General features: G+C 54.7%; 2 protein-coding genes and 1 pseudogene across 3 annotated transcripts; 1 reads left to right on the top strand and 2 right to left on the bottom strand.

Moving 5' to 3' along the window:
• Positions 1-475: 475 nt before the first annotated feature.
• BICDL2 (BICD family like cargo adaptor 2) lies at positions 476-20378 on the top strand. 2 transcript variants are annotated; one of them, XM_073015083.1, is made up of 13 exons: positions 476-1491; positions 2989-3103; positions 5177-5294; positions 10810-11105; positions 12489-12800; positions 16951-17166; positions 17264-17380; positions 17482-17628; positions 18331-18525; positions 18641-18787; positions 19241-19371; positions 19603-19723; positions 19800-20378. In XM_073015083.1, exons 2-13 carry the CDS (start codon positions 3101-3103, stop codon positions 19965-19967), a joined length of 1971 nt encoding a protein of 656 aa, XP_072871184.1. In that variant the 5' UTR covers positions 476-1491; positions 2989-3100; the 3' UTR covers positions 19968-20378. The 2 variants fall into 2 exon arrangements, with proteins under 2 accessions (XP_072871184.1, XP_072871185.1); XM_073015084.1 differs by having other exon boundaries at positions 2989-5294.
• On the bottom strand, positions 11099-12528 carry LOC119621187 (putative uncharacterized protein FLJ46214; annotated as a pseudogene).
• On the bottom strand, positions 20324-23803 carry THOC6 (THO complex subunit 6). Its single transcript, XM_007983233.3, has 13 exons — positions 23693-23803; positions 22235-22350; positions 22069-22133; positions 21891-21994; positions 21769-21806; positions 21643-21691; positions 21469-21540; positions 21275-21377; positions 21140-21189; positions 20988-21050; positions 20781-20891; positions 20561-20695; positions 20324-20484 (listed from the first exon to the last, which is right to left on the bottom strand). Exons 1-13 carry the CDS (start codon positions 23729-23731, stop codon positions 20404-20406), a joined length of 1026 nt encoding a protein of 341 aa, XP_007981424.2. The 5' UTR covers positions 23732-23803; the 3' UTR covers positions 20324-20403.
• Positions 23804-24092: the final 289 nt, after the last annotated feature.

Genomic DNA, 24092 nt, shown 5'->3' with positions numbered 1-24092 from the left:
TCGGCCATGATATAGGAAGTCTGGGACAGAGCTACTGTGAGGAGGTCCAGGCAGGCCACATGCAGAGGCTGTGTGGAGAGCGAAATGCCGCCGGGCCCCGCTGATCCAGCCATCCAGCCCAGGCACTCGACATGGGCATAAACAGCCCCGGCCACGCCTCCCTGCAAGTTAATGAGATCGTGGCGGCAAGAACTGCCCAACACAACTCAACCTGCCTGCAAAACTGAGAGAGAGAAAAGCCAATTGTCTTTTTATTTATTATTTATTTTGAGGCAGGGTCTCCCTCTGTCATCGAGGCTGGAGTACAGTGGCGCAATCACAGCTCACTGCAGCCTCCACCTCCTGGGCTCACGTAATCCTCCATCTTAGCCCCCAAGTAGCTGAGACTATACACATGCACCACCATGTTCAGTTAATTTTTATAGAAATGGAGTCTCATTGGCCAGGCGTGGTGGGTCACGCCTGTAATCCCAACACTTTGGGAGGCCAAGGTGGTCAGATCACAAGACCAAGAGATTGAGACCATCCTGGCCAACATGGTGAAACCTCATCTCTACTAAAAAAAAAACGAAAATTAGCTGGGCATGGTGGTGCGCACCTGTAGTCACAGCTACTTGGAAAGCTGAGGCAGGAGAATTGCTTGAACCCAGGAGGCGGAGGTTGCAGTGAGCTGAGATCACATCCACTGCACTCCAGCCTGGCAACAAAGTGAGATTCCGTATCAAAAAAAGAGAGAGAGAGAGAGAGAGAGAGACGGGGTCTCACTATGTTGCCCGGGCTGGTCTTGAATTCCTGGGCTTAAGTGATTCTCCTGCCTCAGACTCCCATAGTGCTGAGATTACAGGAATGAGCCACTGCTCCTGGCCACAAACTGTTGTCATAAGCCTCTAGATTGTGGAGTAGTGATGCTGCAAGAGATTACTGGAACTCTCACCCACTAATTTGACTTCTAGGTGGTGACAGAGTGAGAATTCCGCCTGTGTGTCCACGGAGATCTATATACAAGGGTGTTCTCTCATACTCCTATGAGAAATGGGAGTGGAGAAATGGTGGGAGTTTATTTTTATCATATTACGTTCTTTATGTTTGTTTGTTTGCTTTTATTATTTTTTTATTTGTGTTTTGGGGGGTTGTTTTTGTTTTTTCATCTTTTTGTTTTGTTTTTTTCTAGGAGTTTAAAGATTGGATGGGTTACTATACAGTGGTTAATAAACACAAGCTCAACCCAGATGCATCATCCTGGATACATCTCTGAAATAATTTTTTTTTTCTTAGAGTCACGCTCTGACACCCATGCTGGAGTCCAGTGGCGCAATCACAGCTCACTGCAGCCTCAGACTCCTGGGCTCAATTGATACTCCTGCCTTGGCCTCCCAAAACATTGGGATTACAGGAACAAGGCACTGCACCTGGTCTCAGAAACATTTTAGAAACAACTGCCTGAATTATTCAAAACATGTGAATGCCCTGAAAGACACAGAAGAAGGCAAGGTGACTAACCCCATCTCTACTAAAAATACAAAAAATTAGCTGGGCGTGGTGGCGGGTGCCTGTAGTCCCACCTACTAGGGAGACTAAGGCAGGAGAATTGTGTGAGCCTGGGAGTCAGAGCTTGCAGTGAACCGAGATCGCACCACTGCACTCCAGCCTGGGCGACAGAGCAAGACTCCGTCTTAGAAAAAAAGAGAGACTAAATAAAAATGACAGCTAAAGGCCAGGTGCAGTGGCTCATGCTTGTAATCCCAGCACTTTGGGAGGCCAAGGCGGGCAGATCACGAGGTCAGGAGATCAAGACCATCCTGGCTAACACAGTGAAACCCCGTCTCTACTAAAAATACAAAAAAATTAGCTGGGCATTGTGGTGGGCATCTGTAGTCCCAGCTACTCGGGAGGCTGAGGCAGGAGAATGGCATGAACCCGAGAGGCGGAGCTTGCAGTGAGCCGATATTGTGCCACTGCACTCCAGCCTGGGCGACAGAGCAAGACTCCATCTCAAAAAAAAAAAAAAAAAAAAATTGATGGCTAAATGAAATATATGACCTTGGATTGGATCCTGGATTTTTAATTGTTTTCTTTTTGAGACAGAGCCTTGCTCTGTCACCCAGGCTACAATGTGGTGATGCCATCTTGGCTTACTGCAGCCTCTGCCTCCCAGGTTCAAGCGATTCTCAACCTCCAGATTAGCAGGGGTTATGGGTGTATACCACCACGCCTGGCTAATTTTTGTTTGTTTGTTTGTTTGAGACGGAGTCTCGCTCTGTCGCCCAGGCTGGAGTGCTGTGGCGCAATCTGGACTCACTGCAAGCTCTGCCTCCTGGGTTCACGCCATTCTCCTGCCTCAGACGCCCGAGTAGCTGGCACTACAGGCGCCTGCCACCACGCCCAGCTAATTTTTTGTAGTTTTAGTAGAGACGGGGTTTCACTGTGTTAGCCAGGATGGTCTCGATCTCCTGACCTCGTGATCCACTCGCCTCGGCCTCCCAAAGTGCTGGGATTACAGGCGTGAGCCACTGAGCCTGGCCTAATTTTTGTATTTTTAATAGAGATGGGGTTTCACCATGTTGGTCAGGCTGGTCTTGAACTCCTGACCTCAGGTGATCCACCCACCTGGACCTCCCAAAGTGCTGGGATTATAGGCGTGAGCCACCACACCTGGCCTGGATCCTGGATTTTTTAAAAAGTAATCTAAAAAGGGCATTCCTGGGAACATTTGAATGTGGGAACATGGGCTATATATTAGATACGGTCATTGTATCTATTTTACCAGTGTTCACTTTTTTGAATGAGATAATGTTCGAGATTATGTAGGAGAACATCCTTATCCTAGGGAGATGCCAGCTGAAGTAGCCAATGGTTTAGCAAAATGTTTATGGGTGTGTGTAGTCTGAAAGGAACATAATGCAAAATCTAATAGAATATTCACCGTTGTAAGCCTACTTGGAGGCTATTCATTGCACTATTCCTGCAACTTTTCTTTTCTTTTTTTAGAGACAAGAGACAAGGTCTTGCTGGCTGGTGTGGTTCATGCCTGTAATCCTAGCTCTTTGAGAGGCCGAGGTGGATTACATGACGTCAGAAGTTCAAGACCAGCCTGGCAAACATGGTAAAACCACATCTCTACTAAAAATACAAAAATTAGGCCGGTGCGGTAGCTCACACCTGTAATCTCAGCACTTTGGGAGGCCAAGGTGGATAGATCACCTAAGGTCAGGAGTTTAAGACCAGCCTGGCCAAAATGGTGAAACCCTGTCTCTGCTAAAAATACAAAAATTAGGGCCGGGCGCGGTGGCTCAAGCCTGTAATCCCAGCACTTTGGGAGGCCGAGACGGGCGGATCACGAGGTCAGGAGATCGAGACCATCCTGGCTAACACAGTGAAACCCCGTCTCTACTAAAAAATACAAAACACCAGCCGGGCGAGGTGGCGGCGCCTGTAGTCCCAGCTACTCGGGAGGCTGAGACAGGAGAATGGCGGGAACCCGGGAGGTGGAGCTTGCAGTGAGCTGAGATCCGGCCACTGCACTCCAGCCTGGGCGGCAGAGCAAGACTCCGTCTCAAAAAAAAAAAAAAAAAAAAAAATACAAAAATTAGCCAGACATGGTGGCGCATGCCTGTAATCCTAGCTACTCGGGAGGCTGACTCACGAGAATCGCTTGAACCCGGGAGGCAGAGGTTGCAGTGAGCTGAGATCACACCACTGCACTCCAGCCTGGGGGACAGAATGAGACTTTGTTTCAAAAATAATGATAATAATAATAAATACAAAAATTAGCCGGGCGTGGTGGCACGCATCTATAATCCCAGCTACTCAGGAGGCTGAGGCAGGAGAATCGCTGGAACCCAGGAGGTGGAGGTTGCAGTGAGCTGAGATCACACCATCGTACTCCAGCCTGTGCAACAGAGAGAGACTCTGTCTCAAAAACAACAACAACAAAAAAAAAACAGGGTCTTGCTCTCTTGCTCTGGCTGGAGTGCAGTAACTATTCACAGGCTCCATCACAGCACACTGCATCCCCCACTCCTGGAGAGTTGGAAAGAAAAAAGGAAAAAAGAAAGCAGATTAGTGGTTGCCAGAGGCTGGGGTGGGGAAAGAGAGGGACTGCAAAGGGGCAAGGACAACATTTTGGGGTGATTCATCATGATTGTGGTGGTAGTTTTCTTGCTGAATATATTTGTCAAAACTCATCAACTGAAAGACATAAAATTGATAAATTTAATTATATGTAAAGTGTTCCTTGTAGTGGGTTAAATTGCATCCCCCAAGCTGGGCACAGTGGCTCACACCTGTAATCCTGGCACTTTGAGAAGCTAAGGCCGGTGAGTTACCTGAGCTCAGGAGTTCGAGATCAGCTTGGGCAATATGGTGAAACCCCATCTCTACTAAAATACGAATATTAGCCAGGCATGGCAGCGTGCACCTGTAATCCCATCTACTCAGGAGGCTGAGGCAGGAGAATCGCTTGAACCTGGAAGGTGGAGGTTGCAGTGAGCTGAGATTGTGCCATTGCACTCCAGCCTGGACAACAGAGTGAGACTCCATCTCAAAAAAAGAAAAAAAAATTGTGTCCCCCCCCCTAAAAAAAGATATGTACAAGTCCTACCCCCAGGTCTGCAAGAATGTGGCCTTATTTGACAATAGGGTCTTGCCGAGTGCAGTGGCTCATGCCTGCAATCCTAGAACTTTGGGAGGCCAAGGCAGGCAGATTGCTTGAGCTCAGGAGTTTGAGACTAGTCTGGTAAACATTGTGAAACTCCATCTCTACTAAAAATACAAAAATTAACTGGGCGTAGTGTCACGCACCTGTAGTCCCAGCTACTCAGGAGGCTGAGGCAGGAGAATTGCTTGAACCCGGGAGACAGAGGTTACTGTGAGCCGAGATCGTGCCACTGCTCTCCAGCCTGGGTGACAGAGTGAGACTTCATCTCAAAGAAAGAGAAGAAAAAATAAAAATGGGTCTTTGTAGACATACGTTAAAAATCTCAAGATAAGATCATCCTAGATTTAGGGTGGGCCCTAAATTCAACAGCTGACATCTTTATAGAAGAGGGACATTCAGAAGGAACCAATCCTCATTTCAGGCTTCTGGCCTCCAGAACTGTAATACAATAATTTTCTGTTGTGTAAGCCCAGTTTGTGTTTTGTTTGTTTGTTTGTTTCCTTTTATTGTTTGAGACAGGGTCTTGCTGTCTCATTCAGGCTGGAGTATAGTGATGCAATCATGGCTCACTGCAGCCTCGACTTCCTGGGCTCAAGGGATCCTTCCACCTCAGCCTTCCAAGTAGCTGGGACCGCAGGTATGTGCCACTAATTATTAATTTTGTTTGCAGAGAGGGGGTCTTGCTCTGTTTCCCAAGCTGGTGGATATTTTGTTACATACATCAGCCCTAGGAAGCTAATACCTACCTCAATAAAGCTGATTTTTTTTTTTTTTTTTTTTTTTTTTTTTGAGACAGAGTCTCGCTCTGTCGCCCAGGCTGGAGTGCAGTGGCCGGATCTCAGCTCACTGCAAGCTCCGCCTCCCGGGTTTACGCCATTCTCCTGCCTCAGCCTCCCAAGTAGCTGGGACTACAGGCGCCTGCCACCTCGCCCGGCTAGTTTTTTGTATTTTTTAGTAGAGACGGGGTTTCACCATGTTAGCCAGGATGGTCTCGATCTCCTGACCTCGTGATCCGCCCGTCTCGGCCTCCCAAAGTGCTGGGATTACAGGCTTGAGCCACCGCGCCCGGCCTTTTTTTTTTTTTTGAGATAGGGTCTTGCTCTGTCACCTAGGCTGCAGTACAGTGGCACAATCTCAGCTCACTGCAGCCTCCATTTCCTGGACTCAAGTGATCCTCCTGCCTTAGCCCTATGAGTAGCTGGGACTACAGGCACACGCCACTATGCCCTGCTAATTTTTATATTTGTTTGTAGAAACGGGGTTTTGCCATGTTTCCCAGGCTGGTCTCGAACTTCTGGTCTCAAGTTATCTGCCCACCACAGCCTCCCAAAGTGTTAGGATTACAGGTGTGAGCCACTGTGCCCAGCCAAAGCTAATTTTTTTTTTTTTTTTTTTTTTCTGAGACAGAGTCTCGTTCTGTCGCCCAGGCTGAAATGCAGTGGCGCATTCTCAGTACACTGCAACGCCTGTCTCCCGGGTTCAAGCGATTCTCCTGACTCAGCCTCCGAGTAGCTGGGATTACAGGCGTCTGCCACCATGCCCAGCTAATTTTTTGTATTTTTATTAGGGAGTTTCACCATCTTGGCCAGGCTGGTCTTGGACTCCTGACCCCATGATCCACCTGCCTCCTCAGTCTCCCAAAGTGCTGGGATTACAGGCGTGAGCCACCATGCCTGCCCTGATTTTTTTTTTTTTTTAGTAAGTGGGAGAAAACACTTGGAAACATAAGCATACATTAAAAAAACAAACGAACAGGAAACCAAGTTGCAGAACAATGAATTCTGTGTGAAATATTTTATATAAAGGTTTTTACTGTTCCAAACAATATTACCTACTGTTCATGGACGTAGCACATGTCATAAAAGCCTGGAGGCACCTGGATCTGGACCCAAGTTATTTCTACCAGGCTGCTTCTGGGGAAGGGCAAGGAGCAGAGTGGGGTCCTACTGGCCTCTGGATGCCTAGCATAGACTCCCAAGGTATTTTGAGATCTGAGAAGGCTTCCCCAGGGACGACCCCTCCTCCACTCCCAGCCAAGACTCAGAACCCCCCAGGGCTCAGCGGTGGATGGAAAGGTGGGGAGGGCATTCCAAACTAAGCACCTGGGAAGCTGGCTTGTTTGGGCTGGAGAGCAGGTGAGGCTGGGTGATCATCCTTACCTTCTTTTTTTTTTTTTGGAATGGAGTCTCGCTCTGTCACCCAGGCTGGAGTGCAGTGGTGCGATCTCGGTTCACTTCAACCTCTGCTGCCCGGGTTCAACTGATTCTCCTGCCTCAGCTTCCTGAGTAGCTGCAATTACAAGCGCGTGCCACCATGCCCAGCTAATTTTTATACTTTGTTTTGTTTTGTTTTTTGATTTTGTTTTTGTTTTGAGATGGAGTCTCGTTCTGTCTCCCAGGCTGGAGTGCAATGGCATGGTCTTGGCTCACTGCAACCTCCATCTCCTGGGTTCAAGCGATTCTCATGCCTCATCCTGCTGAGTAACTGGGACTACAGGCGCATGCCACCACACACGGCTAATTTTATATATATATATATATATTTTTTTTTTTTTTTTTTTTTTTTTTTTGAGACGGAGTCTTTGCTCTGTCGCCTAGGCTGGAGTGCAGTGGCACGAACTCGGCTCACTGCAAGCTCCGCCTCCCGGGTTTACGCCATTCTCCTGCCTCAGCCTCCCGAGTAGCTGGGACTACAGGCGCCCGCCACCTTGCCCGGCTAGTTTTTTGTATTTTTTAGTAGAGACGGGGTTTCACCATGTTAGCCAGGATGGTCTCGATCTCCTGACCTCGTGATCCGCCCGTCTCGGCCTCCCAAAGTGCTGGAATTATAGGCGTGAGCCATTGCGCCCTGCCAAATTTTGTATTTTTAGTAGAGATGGGGTTTTAGCATCTTGGCCAGGCTGGTCTTGAGCTCCTGACCTCGTGATCCACCCTCCTTGGCCTCCCAAAGTGCTGGGATTACAGGCATGAACCACCGTGCCCGGCCAGTCCCTCCCTTCTTAACCAGACATGTCCCAGCCTCCCTGGGCCTTCCCTGAGGTCACTGTGTCCCTCCTATTCATCTTTCTCCTGGGATCAGCAAGGAGCCTGGGGGTGAGTCGAGGGCTGAGGGCCCCTGTGTGCTGGGTGGCCAAGACTCTTAGGCCCAACAGGGAGATGGAGGCCAGGACTCCTGGGTCCAGAGGAGACTGAGGACCAAATTCAAATATACAAAGCCAGGCACACTGGCTCATGCCTCCAAGTCCATCACTTTGGGAGGCCAAGTCAGGAGGATTTCTTGAGGCCAGAAGTTGAGACCAGCTTAGGCAACATAGCAAGACCACATCTCTACAAAAAGTAAAAAGGTTAACAGGGCATGGTGGCATCTGTGTGTAGTCCCAGTCACTCAGGAGGCTGAGGCAGGAGGATCGCTTGAGCCCAAGACTTCAAGGCTGCTGTGAGCTATGATCATGCTACTGTACTTCAACCTGGGTGACAGAGTGAGACCCTGTCTCCGAAAAAAACAAAAACAACACAAATTTCCCAAGAGTGACTGAGGCTGAGAGCTAGGCAAGCTGGGATGAAGGCTGTGCTATGTACCCACAGACAAATGACTTTGCCTTTCTGAGCTGGCCTCCTCACCTGTGAATGGCATGATCTCATGGGGTTGCTCTGAGGGTGAAATACAGTGTGACATGCAGGTGAGTCATCTCTGGTGGCCATGCAGAGATCACCAGCAAGGACTAAGTGCTGGCACTTCACCCTCATTTAATCCTCACACCTGGCCAGGCACGGTGGCTCACACCTGTAATCCCAGCACTCTGGGAGGCGGAGGTGGGCATATCACCTGAGGTCAGTTGAAGACCATCCTGGTCAACACAGTGAAACCCTGTCTCTACTAAAAATACAAAAACTAGCTGGGTGTGGTGGCGCACGCCTGTAATCCCAGCTACTTAGGTGGCTGAGGTGGGAGAATCGCTTGAACCCAGGAGGCAGAGGTTGCAGGGAGGCGAGATCTCACCACTGCACTCCAGCCAGGGGGACACAGCGAGACTCCGTCGCAGAAAAAATCCTCATATCCCTATAAGCTAGGAACTATCATCCTCATTTTACAGATGGGGAAACTGAGGGCTGCAGAGGTTAATCAGCTGAAGGGCACAGGCACACACATCACATCTGGTATGTGGCCAACTGGATCCTGGACTGAAGCCATGTGATGCCAGCACCCATGGGCCAAGCACCTTTGCTGTACTGTTTTATTGGTTCATTTCTGGTTTATAGGCCTATGCTCCCTCCCATGGCCCAGGTGAACTATGAACCTTCTGGAAGTAGGGCTGTGATCACTTCATCCCGGGATGAGCTCAGTCTGGCAGGAGACGCTCAAGATGTGCTAAGTGTGGGTGTGAGTGGGGCCCAGGGTGACTGGCATTTGGAGGGGACACTGAGCTTATATTTCCAGAGGGTCACATAGCAGCACCCGGGGAGGCTGGGGTGTCTTCAGCCCTCCAGAGGCTACCAGGCTGCTCCCACAGGTGCAGTGGGAGAAAGTGGCAGCCTTGCTGGGCAATGTGGCTCTAAGACAAATCAGCTCCCCTACTCTCTGCTGGCAGAAAACCCTGTCCCAGCCCCAGGGCCCAGGAGTCCCAGTTCCTAAGTCACCCCTCCAAGGAGTCCTTGCATCCCTTTTCCCACAAGCCAGGAGTCCCAGCGCCCACCCTCCTCCAGTTTTTCTAGAACCCAGGTAAGTAGCCCCCAGTCCCCCAAGACTCAGGGGTCCTGACCCCCAGCCAGAGGTGCACGGACCCACCTGACACTGGCCAGCCACAGGTGATGTGCACGGCCCCTTCTACCTCCGAACTCAGTGAGGCCAGGTGAGTAGCTGAAGTCAGCCAAGGAGCATGTATTGCATCATGGAAATTGGCAAATGCAACCAGCAAGGGCTTCTGTTTTAACCAGGGAGCCTGTTGTTAAATGCTTACCAGCACATCGCTGCTCCCAGCCTTCCATCTGACCTGCTCTCCAGGCCAGGAGCCCCTGTCACGAGGCCCAGGGAGCCCTGGAGCCTGGAGATAAATCGTGATAAGACACAAGGCCATGGCTGGGGCATCACTGCTGCCCAAGCCACCCTGGGTCGCTAGTCCCAGATCTTCCCATCTCCACACCAAGGCCCCTGTCCCAGACAACAGCATGGTCCTCAGCTCTGCATAACTCAGGAACTGAGAGCACCAGGTCTGGAGCCATGTGGACTCGGGCATGGCTCTGGGCAAGTCACTTTCACTGCATGTGCTACAGTGTCCTTGTCTGTGGCGTGGGAATCAGTAAAGAGCATGACCCTAAGGCCACACTTGTGCTGTTCACCTTCAAGTTCTGACCAGGGAACCCCAAACAAGGTGGAGGACCGCCGCCCCGCCCCTGAGCCTCAGCTTTCTCATCTGTAAGATGGGCATGACAACAGTTCCTCCTCCTCAGGTCATCATGAAAGTCAACAAGTTGAGCCGGGGCGGCGGCTCACTCTAATCCCAGCACTTTGGGAGGCCGAGGTGGGCGGATCACGAGGTCAGGAGTTTGAGACCAGCCTGGCCAACACGTTGAAACCCTGTTTCTACTAAAAATACAAAATTAGCTGGGTGTAGTGCTGCACACCTGTAGTCCCGGCTACTGGTCAGGCTGAGGCAGGAGAATCACTTGAACCCAGGAGAGGAGGCTGCTGTGAGCTGAGATGGCACCACTGTACTCTAGCCTGGGCAAGAAGAGTAAAATTCCGTCTCAGAAAAAAAAAGTCAACAAGTTATGCCTATAAAAGAGTTTACTTGGCCAGAAGCAGTGGCTCATGCCTGTAATCCCAGAACTTTGGGAGGCTGAAGCGGGAGGATTACTTGAATCCATGAGTTTGAGACCAGCCTGGGCAACATAGTGAAACCCCACCCCTACAAAAAGTACAAAAATTAGCCGGGCATGGTGGCATGTACCTGTAGTCCCAGTTACTGGAGAGGCTGTGGTGGGAAGATCACTTCACCCTGGGAGGACGAGGTTGTGGTGATGGTGCCACTGCACTCCAGCCTGGGTGACAGAGCAAGATCCCATCTCTAAAAACTAAAAAAGTTTACTTAGCCGAGTGCTTAAGATGTCAGATTCAATGTTGTTGTCATTGCTAATGAGTTCCTACCCCCACAGGGCAAGGCAGTCCTGACAGCAAAGAAGCCGCGGCTACCTCAATGTGGGATCTGCACACAGTAGGTGCTCAGTTAACTGGCCAGGCCATTTGCAACCACAGCAGGATGGGCCAGTGCCCCCCACCCAGGTGGAAGCGACTCTCCCTCGACCCCGCCCGGCCATTCAGGCAGCCAGGGAGCGCCCCGGCCTCTCCCGCGGCCCCGCCCCTTCACCTCTATCGGCCGCACACCTGGAGCCGCCTCCGGAAGAGGGGACCGGAGACCGCGGGAACCTCGGAGGGAGCCCGGCGGCTTCGGGTGAGAGTCTAGGGGACGCCGAGGGCCGGGCCCCTCGAGCTTGGGGAGGGACTTGTCCGGCCGTGTCGGCAGAGAAAGTTGGAGAACCAGGGCGGGGGCAGGGGAACCGAGATCGCCGGGGAACCGGGGGCGCCGGCAGGAACTCAGCCGTCGGGGGTCAGCCCAACCCCTTCTCCGGGCTTCCGACATCTGGGGCCGGGGTCGGGGGGCTGGAGGCCCCAACACCTGGGCAGCTAAATGCGGAAGGGTAGGGGGAGAGGTTTCCATGTCTGGGTCTCTCGGGTGGAGGGGGTGGGGGGAGCGGGGCGAGCGAGGGCCAAGTCAGGGAGATTCTCGGGAGCGGCCTAGGGGCAGCTGGGCTAGGACCACGGTGACACTCAGGTCCTGCAAGCAGGACTGCACATGGACATCAGGCGAGAGGAGGAGGGGGAGCACAGGTGTGTGCCCCTAGTGGGTGGAGATCACCCTGAGGGCTGGGTCTGGTAAGCCCGGTGCGTCGGACCCTCTGACCTGAGCCCCTGAACCCCAACCCCTGAGCAACCCTAGAGGAGCGCAGGGCTCCCGTCCCCAGGGGCGGGCCGGGAAGTAAACAGAAACTCCGAGCCGCGCTACAGTCGGGCGGCCGGCACAACCTGTTACCTCGCCCTGTCCTGGGCCCTATGCCAGGGCCCTGGAAACTGGGGGGTTGAGGGTCAGGACTCCTGAGTCCGGAGGGGTTGGGACATGAATGCCTGAGTCCTGTGGAAAGTGGGGACTGGGGTGGGAATCCTTGGTGGGGGACATTGGAGGTGGGGACCTCTGATTCTGGAGGGTGGAGTCAAAGCACCTGCTCAGGAGGTAACAGGAGAATGAGTGCCAGAGAGCTGGGAGGTCAGCAGCTGGGATCCGGGCTTCTGGTAGGGGAGGGAGCTGGATTCCTGGGGTCGAAGACACCTCAGTTCCCAAGTCTTAGGGTCCTGCATTCCTGGGAGGAGAAGGGGCTGGGCTCAACGCCAACTGCTGAGTCCCTGAGAACCTGGGTTCTGGGAACTGTCTCAGATGGCGAGGGGCTACGAGCCAAACTGCTGGGTTCTGGGAAGAGAGGGGACAGGGAGCGGAGGTGGCCTGTGGCCCTGGAGCACTGGAATGAACTTTCCTGGGGACAGAGATTGTGTAGCAGAGGCCAAAGGCTGGGCAGGTCATTTCCTTCTGCTTGCTGCCTCAGTTTACCCCAGGGACATTAACGGAACTGGGTGGCCAAAACACAGGTCATTAACCCTTCGTGGCTCAGGAAGCCCTGGCTGCAGGACCTGGCAGGCTGGCAGCAGGTGGAGAATTCCTGGAGGGCCAGGTGTTGGGCGGAGGGTGAGCCCCTGTCAGACTGCAGAGTAGAGTGTCCCGCAGTCACCTGTCCCCACAGATGCTGCAGGTGACATGAATTCTCCAGATGGGCCCAGCTTCCCGTCGGGGCTGCTCTCGGGGGGCGCCTCTCCCAGCGGCGACGAGGGCTTCGTCCCCTTTGTGCTGGAGCGGAGGGACTCATTCCTGGGAGGGGGCCCAGGGCCTGAGGAGCCCGAGGACCTAGCCTTGCAGCTGCAGCAGAAGGAGAAAGACCTGCTGTTGGCGGCGGAGCTCGGCAAGATGCTTCTGGAGCGAAATGAGGAGCTGCGGCGGCAGCTGGAGACGCTGAGCGCCCAGCACTTGGAGCGTGAGGAAGTGAGCTAGCACTGGACTGGTTGGGTGGCCGGGTGGGCAGAGGAGGACGGGTGGGCCTGGAGAGGACAAGGGGAGGGGGTCAGGCAAAGGAAGGAGAGAGGAACCGGGGAGGACAGTGGGGCAGGGGGAGGACATTGGAACAGATCAGAGCTGGGCCCAGTCCCCCTGGCAATGTTGCCTAGTGGTAAATAACAGGAACTCTGGGTGCCGGGCACAGTACCTCACACCTGTAATCCCAGCACTTTGGGAGGCCAAGGCAGGAAGATCACTAGCCCAGTGTTCAAAATCAGCCTGGGCAACACAGTGAGACTCTGTCTCTACAAAAAATAAGAAAATTAGCTGGATGTGGTAGTGGCACCTATAGTCTCAGCTACTCAGGAGGCCGAGGCAGGGGGATCACTTGATCCCAGGAATTTAAGAGTTTGAGGCTGCAGTAAGCTATGATCCACTGCACTACAGCTTGGCTGACAGAGTAAGATCCTGGAAAAAAAAAAAAAAAAGAAGGAAAGAAGGAAGGAAGGAAGGAAGGAAGGAAGGAAGGAAGGAAGGAAGGAAGGAAGGAAGGAAGGAAGGAAGGAAGGAAGGAAGGAAGGAAGGAAGGAAGGAAGGAAGGAAGGAAGGAAGGAAGGAAGGAAGGAAGGAAGGGAGAAAGAAAAAAGAAAAGAAAAGAAAGAAAAAAAAGAAAGGAAGGGAAGGGAAGGGAAAGGAAAAAAGGCGTGAATTCTCAGGCCAGGCATGGTGGCTCACACCTGTAATCCCAGCACTTTGGGAGGCTGAGGTGGCTGGATCACTTGAGGTCAGGAGTTCGAGACCAGCCTGGCCAACATGGTGAAACCCCGTCTCTACTAAAAATACAAAAAAAAATTACCCAGGCATGATGGGGTGTACCTGTAGTCCCGGCTACTTGGGAGACTGAGGCAGGAGAATCACTTGAACCTGGGAGGCAGAGGTTGCTATGAGCCAAGATCATGCCACTGCTCTCCAGCCTGGGTGACAGAGTGAGACTCCGTCTCAAAATAAATAAAAAATAAATAAAAAATAAAAAACTGGGTTCAGACCCTTGTCCAGCTGTGTGACCCTGGGTCAGCTGCTGGCCCTCTCTGGATCTCGTGTCTAGCTCGTCAGCAGTATCGCAGAACACCAGGCAACAGTCATGGGTGTCTACACCCTGCCTGGCACTGGACAGTGCTTTCCATGACTCTCCATTGATTCTTGCCCAGCCCAATGAGGCAGGAACAGTTCCCTCTACCCAGGTTCTATTTTTGGCCAAATTCTTGCTCTGGGGCTCACATCTGGTCTCCTGAACACCCTCCTTCATCTGCTGCACTGGCCCCAACCACTGCCCTGAGCCTGACCTGGGTAGCTAACCCTCTCCACCAGGCCACCTAGTGGGCATCTCAACACAAGTGGCACTTGATTCCACACACTCGATTCCATGCCCACATCACCTGCTGTCCCCATCCTTGCCTTCCCACTTGAGGACCAGAGCCTGTGCACCTCCTTGGCCCTTTTTTTTTTTTTTTTTTGGTGAGACACGGGCTCCCTCTGTCACCCAGGCTGTAGTGCAGTGGTGCAATCATAGCTCACTGGAACCTCAACATCACGAGCTCAAGCAATCCTCCCATCTCAGCCTCCTGAGTAGTTGGGACTACAGGCACACATGCACCACCATACCTGGTTAATTTTTGCATTTGCTGTAGAGATGGGGTCTTACCATGTTGCCCAGGCTGGCCTCAAACTCCTGGGCTCAACCAAACCACCTGCCTCAGTCTCCCAAAGTGTTGGGATTACAGGTGTGAGTCAATGTGCTCAAACATTCTTGAATGTACAAATTCCCCCCAGTATCCACAAGCCGTTTTGATTCTTCTAGACTAGACTCCAACCACCCACTCGTTGGCTCTGCAGCCTCCAAGCTAATCACAGATCACAGCCTCCATCACCTCTGCCCCAGACACTCCAGCCACCTGCTCCTGAGTCCCCAGCTTCCACTCTTTTATTATTATTATTTTTTAGAGGGAGTCTCACTCTGTTGCCCGGGCTGGAGTGCAGTGGTGCGATCTCAGCTCACTGCAACCTCTGTTTCCTGGGTTCAAGTGATTCTCTCACCTCAGCCTCCTGAGTAGCTGGGATTACAGGTGTGTGCCACCAAGCCCAGATAATTTTTGTATTTTTAGTAGAGACGGGGTTTTACCATGTTGGCCAGGCTGGTCTCGACTTCCTGACCTCAGGTGATCCACTTGCCTCAACCTCCAAAAGTGCTGGGATTATAGGTATGAGCCACTGCGCCCAGCCCCCAGCTTCCACCTTTGACCCCTGGAGCCCATTCTCTAAGGGACAGCCCGGAATTTTCAAAAGCTGCAAATCACATCATTTCACTCCTCAACCAGAATCTCCCCCTCACACTTAGAATGAAACCGAAACTCTTCCCCAGAGCCTAAAAGTCCCGGCGCGCTGGGCTCCTCCCTGACCTCACCACAGCAACACCACCCCTTTCTCCCTTCCTCCAAGAAGAGCAGCCGATCCACCCTCTCCCCCACAATGAGGGCTCTTTTCAGTTCCTCCAAGAACTCACGCTTGTTCCCTCAGGAACTTTGCACTTGCTGTCCCTTAATGCCTAGCCTTCTTTCTGGTGGCTCTTCTTGTCCTGCAGAAGTCAACTCAAACATGACATCCCCCTTGAAGGACCCTCCACCCCTACCCCACTCCTTACTCTCCATCACTTCCTGGGTCTCTTTGCAGCCCTTACTGTCCCCCTGAAATTACCTGGCTTCGGCATGTGTCCATGCCCTCTGGACTCTAAGCCACTGGAAGCAGTGAACTTGGTGGTCTCATGTACCGCTGACAGCAGACCCCAGAACAAGCGGAGCTCAGGAAATACGGGAGGATTGATAGTAGTGTGGGTGAATGGACTTAGAGATATTGTGTCCAGACCACAAGGCATCAGCAGAGCCGAATATCAGCCAGGACAATGTGACCTTGAACCTGACAGCTTAATCCTGAAGCTGTATTGTCCCTACAGGATTTGGTTAAAAGTTCTGCTGCCTGAGTTGGCATCCCTGCTTTGTGAAGTTATTGTGTGGGCATGGTGGCTCACGCCTGTAATCCCAGCACTTTGGGAGGCCCAGGAGGGTGGATTGTTTGAGACCAGGAGTTCAAGACCAGCCTGGCCAACATGGTGAAACCCCATCTCTACTAAGAAAACAAAAAAAATTTGCCAGGCAAGGTGGTGCATACCTGTAATCTTAGCTACTTGGGAGGCTGAGGCAGGAGAATCTCTTGACCTTGGGAGGTGGACATTGCCATGGGCCGAGATCGTGCCACTGCACTCCAGCCTGGGCAAAAGAGTGAAGATCTGTCTCAACAAAATAATAATAAATAATAAAAACAAAAATAAATGACTGTGTGTCCTTAGGCAAGGCACTTAGCAACTATGAGCTTCAGTTTCATCTAAACCCAGGACGTTAGTGATTCTCCCTCTAGTGGATGAAATGAAGTAATGCAGATAAACCCCTAATGCAGGGTACCTGCCAGTCACTGCAGTAGCTGTGGCAATTGTCACCTTCGTCCAAGCCCATCCCGCTTTGAGAGCCTAGAGAGAGTGGGCCAGAGGTTAACCCCCGACTCATCTGCTTCCCCACGCTGGGCATCTGGGTGTGCCAGGGCGTTCCGCCGCTGGTCAGACAGGTTTTGGGGCCGAGGCGGGGCTGACCAGGGTTAATTAGAGGGAACTGGCTAGCAGCAGCTGGGGAGGGGGCTGGGCAGAGTCCAGGCCTCCAGAGCCCCTGGGACACAGCAGGTGTGTGCTGCCATGGGCCGGGGCTTGAACTCTGCCAGACTCAGGCGCCAAAAACGGCGCTTGCGACCTCGGGTCCAGAAGCCCAGGCAACAGCTGGAGGTGAGTGGTCATCAGAGAGCCCCATCCCCACCCTTGCCCTGGGCCCACGCGTCCTGTCTGCCCGGAACCTTCCCTCTAAATCTCTGGGTCTTGCTCATTCTTCCTCCCTCATTCTCCCTTGCTTTTGTGTCTATCTTGGACACAAGGCCCCCTTAGGCTTTCTCCCTAGGTGTCTGTCCCTCCATCCCCATCTCTCTGCCTGCCCAGTCTCATCGGTGCCTCTCTGCCTCTGTCCCTCTGCCCTGGCCCCCACAGCAGCTCCAGCAGGAGAACCATGAGCTCCGGCGAGGCCTGGCAGCCCGAGGAGCCGAGTGGGAGGCCAGGGCCGTGGAGCTGGAGGGGGACGTGGAGGCCCTGCGGGCCCAGCTCGGGGAGCAGCGCTCGGAGCAGCAGGACAGTGGGCGAGAACGGGCACGGGCCCTCAGCGAGCTCAGCGAGCAGAACCTCCGGCTCAGCCAGCAGCTGGCTCAGGTGGACAAGGTGGAGGAGGACGCCTTGGTCCCCAGTGGGGAGTGGGTGCATTGGGCATGGTGCTGAGGCTCCTCTGCCCCCCTTTCCACCTCCTCAGGCCTCCCAGACTGAGCAGGAACTTCAGAGGGAACTGGACACCCTTCGGGGACAGTGCCAGGCTCAGGCACTGGCTGGGGCAGAGTTGAGGACACGGCTGGAGAGTCTGCAGGGGGAAGTGAGTTTCAGCTGGGGCTGGGGGATTGTCTGAGACAAAAAAGCCGGGCCGGGGGCTGGGAGGGGGCTGCCCCCCTCCCCAGCTCTCAGGCCTTTCCCCAGAACCAGATGCTGCAGAGCCGCCGGCAGGACCTGGAGGCCCAGATCAGAGGCCTGCGTGAGGAGGTGGAGAAGGGCCAGGGCCGACTGCAGACCACGCACGAGGAGTTGCTGCTGCTGAGGCGGGAGAGGCGGGAGCACAACCTGGAGGTGACCTGCAGGGCTAGGGGATACAACTGCCTGGACCCTTAGCAATGGCTTCAGCGTTTTCTGGGAGATGAGGCCAGAGCTGGATCACTGAGAGGTCCAGAGGCTGGCCCACAAGAGCATGGGCATTAGCCCATGGGCAAGTGGGAGCCACGGAAGGCTGTTAAGCAGGGGAGGCATGCTCTTAGAATACATCAGAGCCTGGCAGCTGAAAAGGCAGGGAGGGGGCTGATGCCAGAGCTCAGGCCAGGAATGACAGCCCCTAGACCATGGCTGGGCAATGGAGATGGAGAAAAAGAAATGAAAAGAGGACGTGGGGTCTGATGTTAGAGATCAAAGGAGTCTGCACTTTGGGGTCAGCTTGCCTGCCTTCGCATCCCAGTGCCCCTTTTTACTACTGTGGGACAAGCAGCCTCAGTAGCACCGATAAATGCTGCATGAAACAATTAGTGAATGCGGAGGTAGACTGGGCAGGGGACGGAATAGGGCTCTTCGAGGTGGGGCCCTGCTTTATAGGCGAGGAAATTGTGTGTCTGCTGAGGGAGGTGCATGGCCCAAGGCGCCCAGCGATCCAGGAACGGGAACAGCCTGGGCCGATGGGGTGCAGGGCCCTCCACGGCGCCCCCGCGTGGACCTGCCGCGGGATGCCGGCGCTGGGTGTGTCCCGCTGACCACCTGCGCTTCCGTCTGCGGGACCGTCCACAGCTGGAACGCGCACGGTCCGAGGCCGGGGAGGCGCTGAGCGCGCTGCGGAGGCTGCAGCGGCGCGTCTCGGAACTGGAGGAGGAGTCACGCCTCCAGGACGCCGACGTGTCGGGTGCCTCGTTGCAGTCAGAACTGGCCCACAGCCTCGAGGACGGCGACCAGGGCCAGAGCGCCGAAGCACGCGGAGACACCCCGGTGAGCTCGTGGGCTCTCAGCTCCCTTACCTGTGCCATCGAGAGGGTCGCAGGCTCCGCCTTTCCTCCCTTCCCTAATAGACTCCACACCACCAACCCATTTCTTTGGCCCACAGACCAGCCGGTCCCCAAAGACCCGAGAGGTATCCAGTCCCCAGCCTTCACCCCTGGAAGAGAGCTTAGAGCCCCCCAAGAAGCGAACATCCCTCAGCCCAGCGGAGATACTGGAGAAGGAGGCGGAAGTGGCCAAGCTGCAAGATGAGGTGGGGGAGAGGGCACTATGCTGGATGCAGGGCCCCTCTAGCTGTCAGTTTCTGTCTCCCATGTCCACCTCCCAGCCTTTGCCCACTAAGCTCCCTATACCTGGATCGGTCTTCATCTCAACAAACTTACTTCAAGAGCCAGCCTGCATGCCACCTCCTCCAGGAAGACTTCCTAGACAGCACCTCCCCGCTTAGTTCCACTTCCAGTGCTTCTCCCTGCATCCCTCCTGCAGGGTTATACCACTCCAACTAACCCTGCTCCACCCCACCCTGCACCAGCCTGAGGGTCTCAGAGGGCTCATCTTGGAGTCTCCAGCACAGGGCTACAGCTGCCTGGGGTGTCTGTCGCCGGCAGAAGAGGGCTGGGGAAAGCCAGAGTCGGGGCTGCTGGGAGAAGCAGGGACTGAAAGGCCCATTGGCCCATCTGCCGCACGGCCCCTCCTCTGCTCACAGATCTCACTGCAGCAGGCAGAGCTGCAGTCCCTGCGGGAAGAGCTGCAGAGGCAGAAGGAGCTGCGGGCGCAGGAAGACCCTGGGGAGGCCCTGCACAGTGCCCTCTCAGACCGGGACGAGGCCGTGAACAAGTAAGCCTCAAGCCATCCACCACCACCCCAGCGCCCTCTGGGCCCTCCTGGGCTCCTGATTCCTCTTCTGATACGGGTTATAATGATCCCCACTCCCACCCAGGGGCCCACTGACCTCCTTGATCTAGGTGTTGGCAGCCCTCCTCCCGTCCGGGTCCAGAATTCCCCCGCCACCCCGGCTCCCTGAAGCCCTAGCGCCCTCAAACGCGTCGTCCGCCCCTCCCCGCCTAGGGCCCTGGAGCTGTCCCTGGAGCTCAACCGCGTCTCGCTGGAGCGAGACTCCCTGTCCCGGGAGCTGCTGCGCGCCATCCGCCAGAAGGTGGCGCTCACGCAGGAGCTGGAGGCCTGGCAGGTGAGGGGCGGGGTCCGTGTGCGGAGGAGGGCGGGGAGGGGGGGACCTGTACTGAGCCGACCACGGCCTCCCACAGGACGACATGCAGGTGGTGATCGGGCAGCAGCTGCGCTCACAGCGCCAGAAGGAACTGACCGCCGCCGCGTCATCGTCGACCCCGCACCGTGCCGCGCCCCGCTTCTCGCTGCGCCTGGGCCCCGGGCCCGCCGGTGGCTTTCTCAGCAACCTCTTCCGAAGGACCTGACGGCTGGGCCCAGGGGCTGCCCTTGCCCGCTTAGGGGCTCACTTTCCTCTTCTGGCCAATTAAGCGACAGGGCCTGGATTGTCTTCCAAAAGGAGCTGATGCCCTCCCCACCCCAGGATGCTGGGCAAGGGCTCATCGGGAGCAGGGGCTCATCCGGAGCAGGGGCCAGCTTTGTGGGGCAGGAGCTCCAGGTGGGTGGCAGGGGCAGGTGAACAGAGCTATTTTCCGAATCAATATAGGTCTATCTTTTCTAGGGCAGGAATGGGGCTGGGTATTTATGTATCAAGATGGGGCAGAGTAATATATAAATCACTCCACCGATTTGGTCTCCATTCGTGGAAAGAAAGAGCACGGAAAAAAAACCTGAAACTTTATTGTAAAAAAGAAAATGAAAAACACTCTAAAACCCTGGGCTGGCTGGGGGTGTCGTCGGAGGTCAGAAGGACAGGGAGAAGGCTCGGTAGCCCAGGTTGGTGAAGACATCCACCCGGCAGCTGTTACCTGCAGCTGTCAGGACCTGGAGAAAAGAGGGGCATGACTGGCCTGCCCACACCCCTGCCTCCCAGCCACCCCATGGCCCCTGCCAGACCCACCTTGCACTCAGGCGCGGCGGGCTGCTGGTTGAGGCTGAGGCTGAGCAGCCCTGGGGAGGAGCCAGGCACCTGGGCCTTCAGCTCCCCGCTCAGCTGCCACTGGTTGACACAGCGGCCCTGGCCAGCCGACAGAATCTGCAGAGGACAGGGAAGGTGCTCAGGGGTCATGACTGAAGGGAAGAGTCAGTGGGGGTGGCAGAAGTGAGAGACAGGGACTCACCAGGTCCTGGTAGAAGGTGACATGCTTCTGTGGCGCCCGGATGGGGAAGACAGTGGTAGGTGTGGAGGATCGGAGGTGCCAGAGGGTGAGGGCTGGGCCCCCTCCACAGACCTGGACAAAAAGGTGGGAGTCCCCAGCTGTGAACTACAGGCCCACAGCTGACAGGGCCCGGAGCTGCCATCCAATCCCACAGTCTGTCCAGCTCACCATCCAGTCGGAATCAGTTGCCAAGCATCCGATCCAGCGCCCATTGTGGGGCCTCGAGCACTCCTGGGCGGCGGGGGAGGGAAAGAGGTGAAGACATGCAGAATTCAAGGAGCAGGAGGGGAAGAGGACAATGGCCATGGACAGACCCTCACCTCGTGCTTATAGACCTCGATCGTCTGGACCTCCTTGGCTGTGCGCAGGTCTGCGGGGAAAGAACTGTGAGTCGTGCCCCACTCACCTCAGCCTCCTTCACTGCCATCTTGCCCTCCAGCCAGCCACCTCCTTACCCCAAAGTCGAACAGCTCCATCCTCGCCACCTGACAGCACCTCTGGGCTCCTTTCCCGCAGTGCCAGGCAATGGATGTAGTCTGTGTGGCCCCGGAGGACCCGCTGCACGTAAAGGGGCGATGTCAGGAGGAGACCTAGGAAGAGTGCCTCTCCCTGGCCTGGACCTGCTCTAGGGCTCCAAGACCCTGCTCACCGTGAAAGTCCCAGTTTCAAGGTCCATAGTGTGCAACTGACAGTCTCCCCCAGCCAGGATGAGGGAGTTCTCCTGTGGAGTGAGCAGGGTGAGGCAGGAAGTCAATGTCAAATCAGGGTAGGCAGAGGGTGAAGGATCAAAGTTTGGACAAGAACAGTCACATGGGGCTCAGACCTTGGGGACCAGCAGCAGAGCATTGATCTCAGGCACTTCCAGGCTGGTCCTGGGGAAGGAAAGGCAGGGTCAGTGAGGAAGTCACTTCACCCCGATGCCCCCTCTATCCACGTGGCTCTGGCTCACCTGTACGGAGGCTGACGATGCCACAGCTCCTTACACCCCTTCAAAAGGGAAAATACCAATTGACCTCAAAGGCTCTCTCTGGGTCCAGGCACCCCAGCCCTTTCCCGAGCTCAACTCCTTACCTTCTTGAGCATCTCCGCCCAAAGCCAGGCCTTCACCTCCCCATCCCCAGCACTAAGCAGATGTCGATCGGTAGAGACCATGCTATAGACGGGCCCATCATGGGCTAAAGAGAAATGCAGAACTGAGTCGACCAATTCCACCCAAAGTCCCGAAGCCAGACTCCACAGCTATACCCACCTTGGAAAGTCATCACCGGCTTCTTACTTTCCTCTTTAGCTTCGGAGCTCAAAGCAGCAGACAAGCTGCAGGGGACAGCGGAGGGGACCCAGGAGTCAGAAACAGGGGCATCCGTCCCATGAGGGCCAAGTGCCAGGGCTAATGGGTGGACAGCGGCAGAGAGTACCTGAAGATGGCAATCTGCCCATAATTGTTGCCAGCCGCCAGAAACTTCCCACATGGTGAGACAGTCTGGGAGAAGATGGTCATATGGAGCCGCTGCAAGGCCTGGAACACCTCTGTCTGCAGGGAAGAACTGGATGAGGCCTGCCTGGGATGTATGAAACCTCCCATCCACAGACTCCTTCCTGCTTCCCCCAACACCTGCCAGGCCTCCCACTGTCCTGACTTCTCAGCCCTCTTTTGAGGTGGCCCGGCCCCAAGCCAGCACTTGCCCATGCAGTCCCATGGGCGGCTCCAAGAAGACACTGAAGAAGGGGTGAGTCGAGGTGATGCCTCAGGGACCTCTGAGCAAGCACCCAGCACTCTCCTACCAGCTTCCTCAACTGTCAAGTGGAGCTCACAGAAGATTCCATCACAATTAGATGAGCTAGTGTATAGACAAGAGCTTTACATGGGGCTGTCACTCAGTGCTGAAGCCGGGTGTGGTGGCTCATGCCTGTCATTCACCACTTGGGGAGGCCAGGAGTTCGAGAGCAGCCTGGTCAAAATAGTGAGACTCCGTCTCAACAAAAAACTTAAAAATGTGGGGCCGGGCGCAGTGGCTCACGCCTGTAATCCCAGCACTTTGGGAGGCCGAGGTGGGCGGATCACCTGAGGTCTGGAGTTCCAGACCAGCCTGACCAACATGGAGAAACCCATCTCTACTAAAAATACAAAATGAGCTGGGAGTGGTGGCGCATGCCTGTAATCTCAGCTACTTGGGAGACTGAGGCAGGAGAACTGCTTGAATCTGGGAGGCAGAGGCTGTGGTGAACCAAGATGGAGCCATTGCACTCCAGCCTGGGCAACAAGAGTGAAACTTCATCTCAAAAAAAAAAAAAAAAAAAAAAAAATGTGGCCAGGCATGGTGACTCACACCTGTAATCCCAGCACTTTGGGAGGCTGAGGCGGGAGGATCACCTGAGGTCAGGAGTTCGAGACCAGCCTGGTCAACATGGTGAAACCCTGTCTCTACTAAAAACACAAAATTAGCTGGGCATGGTGGCACACGCCTGTAGTCCCAGCTACTCAGGAAACTGAGGCAGGAGAATCGCTTGAACCCAGGAGGCGTAAGTTGCAGTGAGCTGAGATCGTGCCACTGCACTCTAGCCTAGTTGACAGAGTGAGACTCCGTCTCAAAAAAAAAAAAGTGCTTTGCAAGAACTAGAAAATAAAAGAAAAAAAAGGGGGGCTCTACTACCCCAACATAGAAAAACGTACTGATTTATAATCCCTACTCTCTGACTTGCGTTAAGCCCCTGAGGCACTTCTGGGTTACTCTCCCGCCCCCCTGGTCAGCGTCTGAGTTCCACAAATAGCCCAGGCAAAATAGGACTCAGGGCACAGTTCCCTGCCCGCCCCGTCCCAGCCATGAATGGACTACAAATCCCAGAAGGCAACGCGCACACCACGTCCGTCTCACCTGACCCAGCGGTACAGCGAGCGGCACAGCTCGCTCCATCTCCAGAACTACAAGTCCCAGAGTGCTCCGCGTGCGACGCAACTTCACGAGGCCTTACGTGCCTACAGCGGTTCCTCTCCGTGGCGCCCTACTGCCTTCAGCGCGAAGGTGGGTGCTGCGTACCTTCCTGAACCCCAGGAGCCGAGGTGAGCGCCGCGAAGACCCCCGACATTAAGAAGTGGTGTCCACTGCAGCCCCGCTAAGCCGGATACCCTCCCCCACCCCGAGGAGCAAGCCTGCCTTCCGCCACGCGCCGCCCGTCTTCCGCGCCCGCGCAGAACCTCGCCGCTGTGCCCGCCTAAAGCCACGCCCATCCTCGCTGGGCCACGCCCTCAGAGACTCCTCCCCTGTCGCCCAGATC

Source organism: Chlorocebus sabaeus, chromosome 5 (genome assembly GCF_047675955.1).
Source record: "Chlorocebus sabaeus isolate Y175 chromosome 5, mChlSab1.0.hap1, whole genome shotgun sequence".
Lineage (NCBI taxonomy): Eukaryota > Metazoa > Chordata > Mammalia > Primates > Cercopithecidae > Chlorocebus > Chlorocebus sabaeus.
Note: the sequence above shows the minus strand (reverse complement) of the source record. Positions and strands in the feature narration are given on the sequence as shown.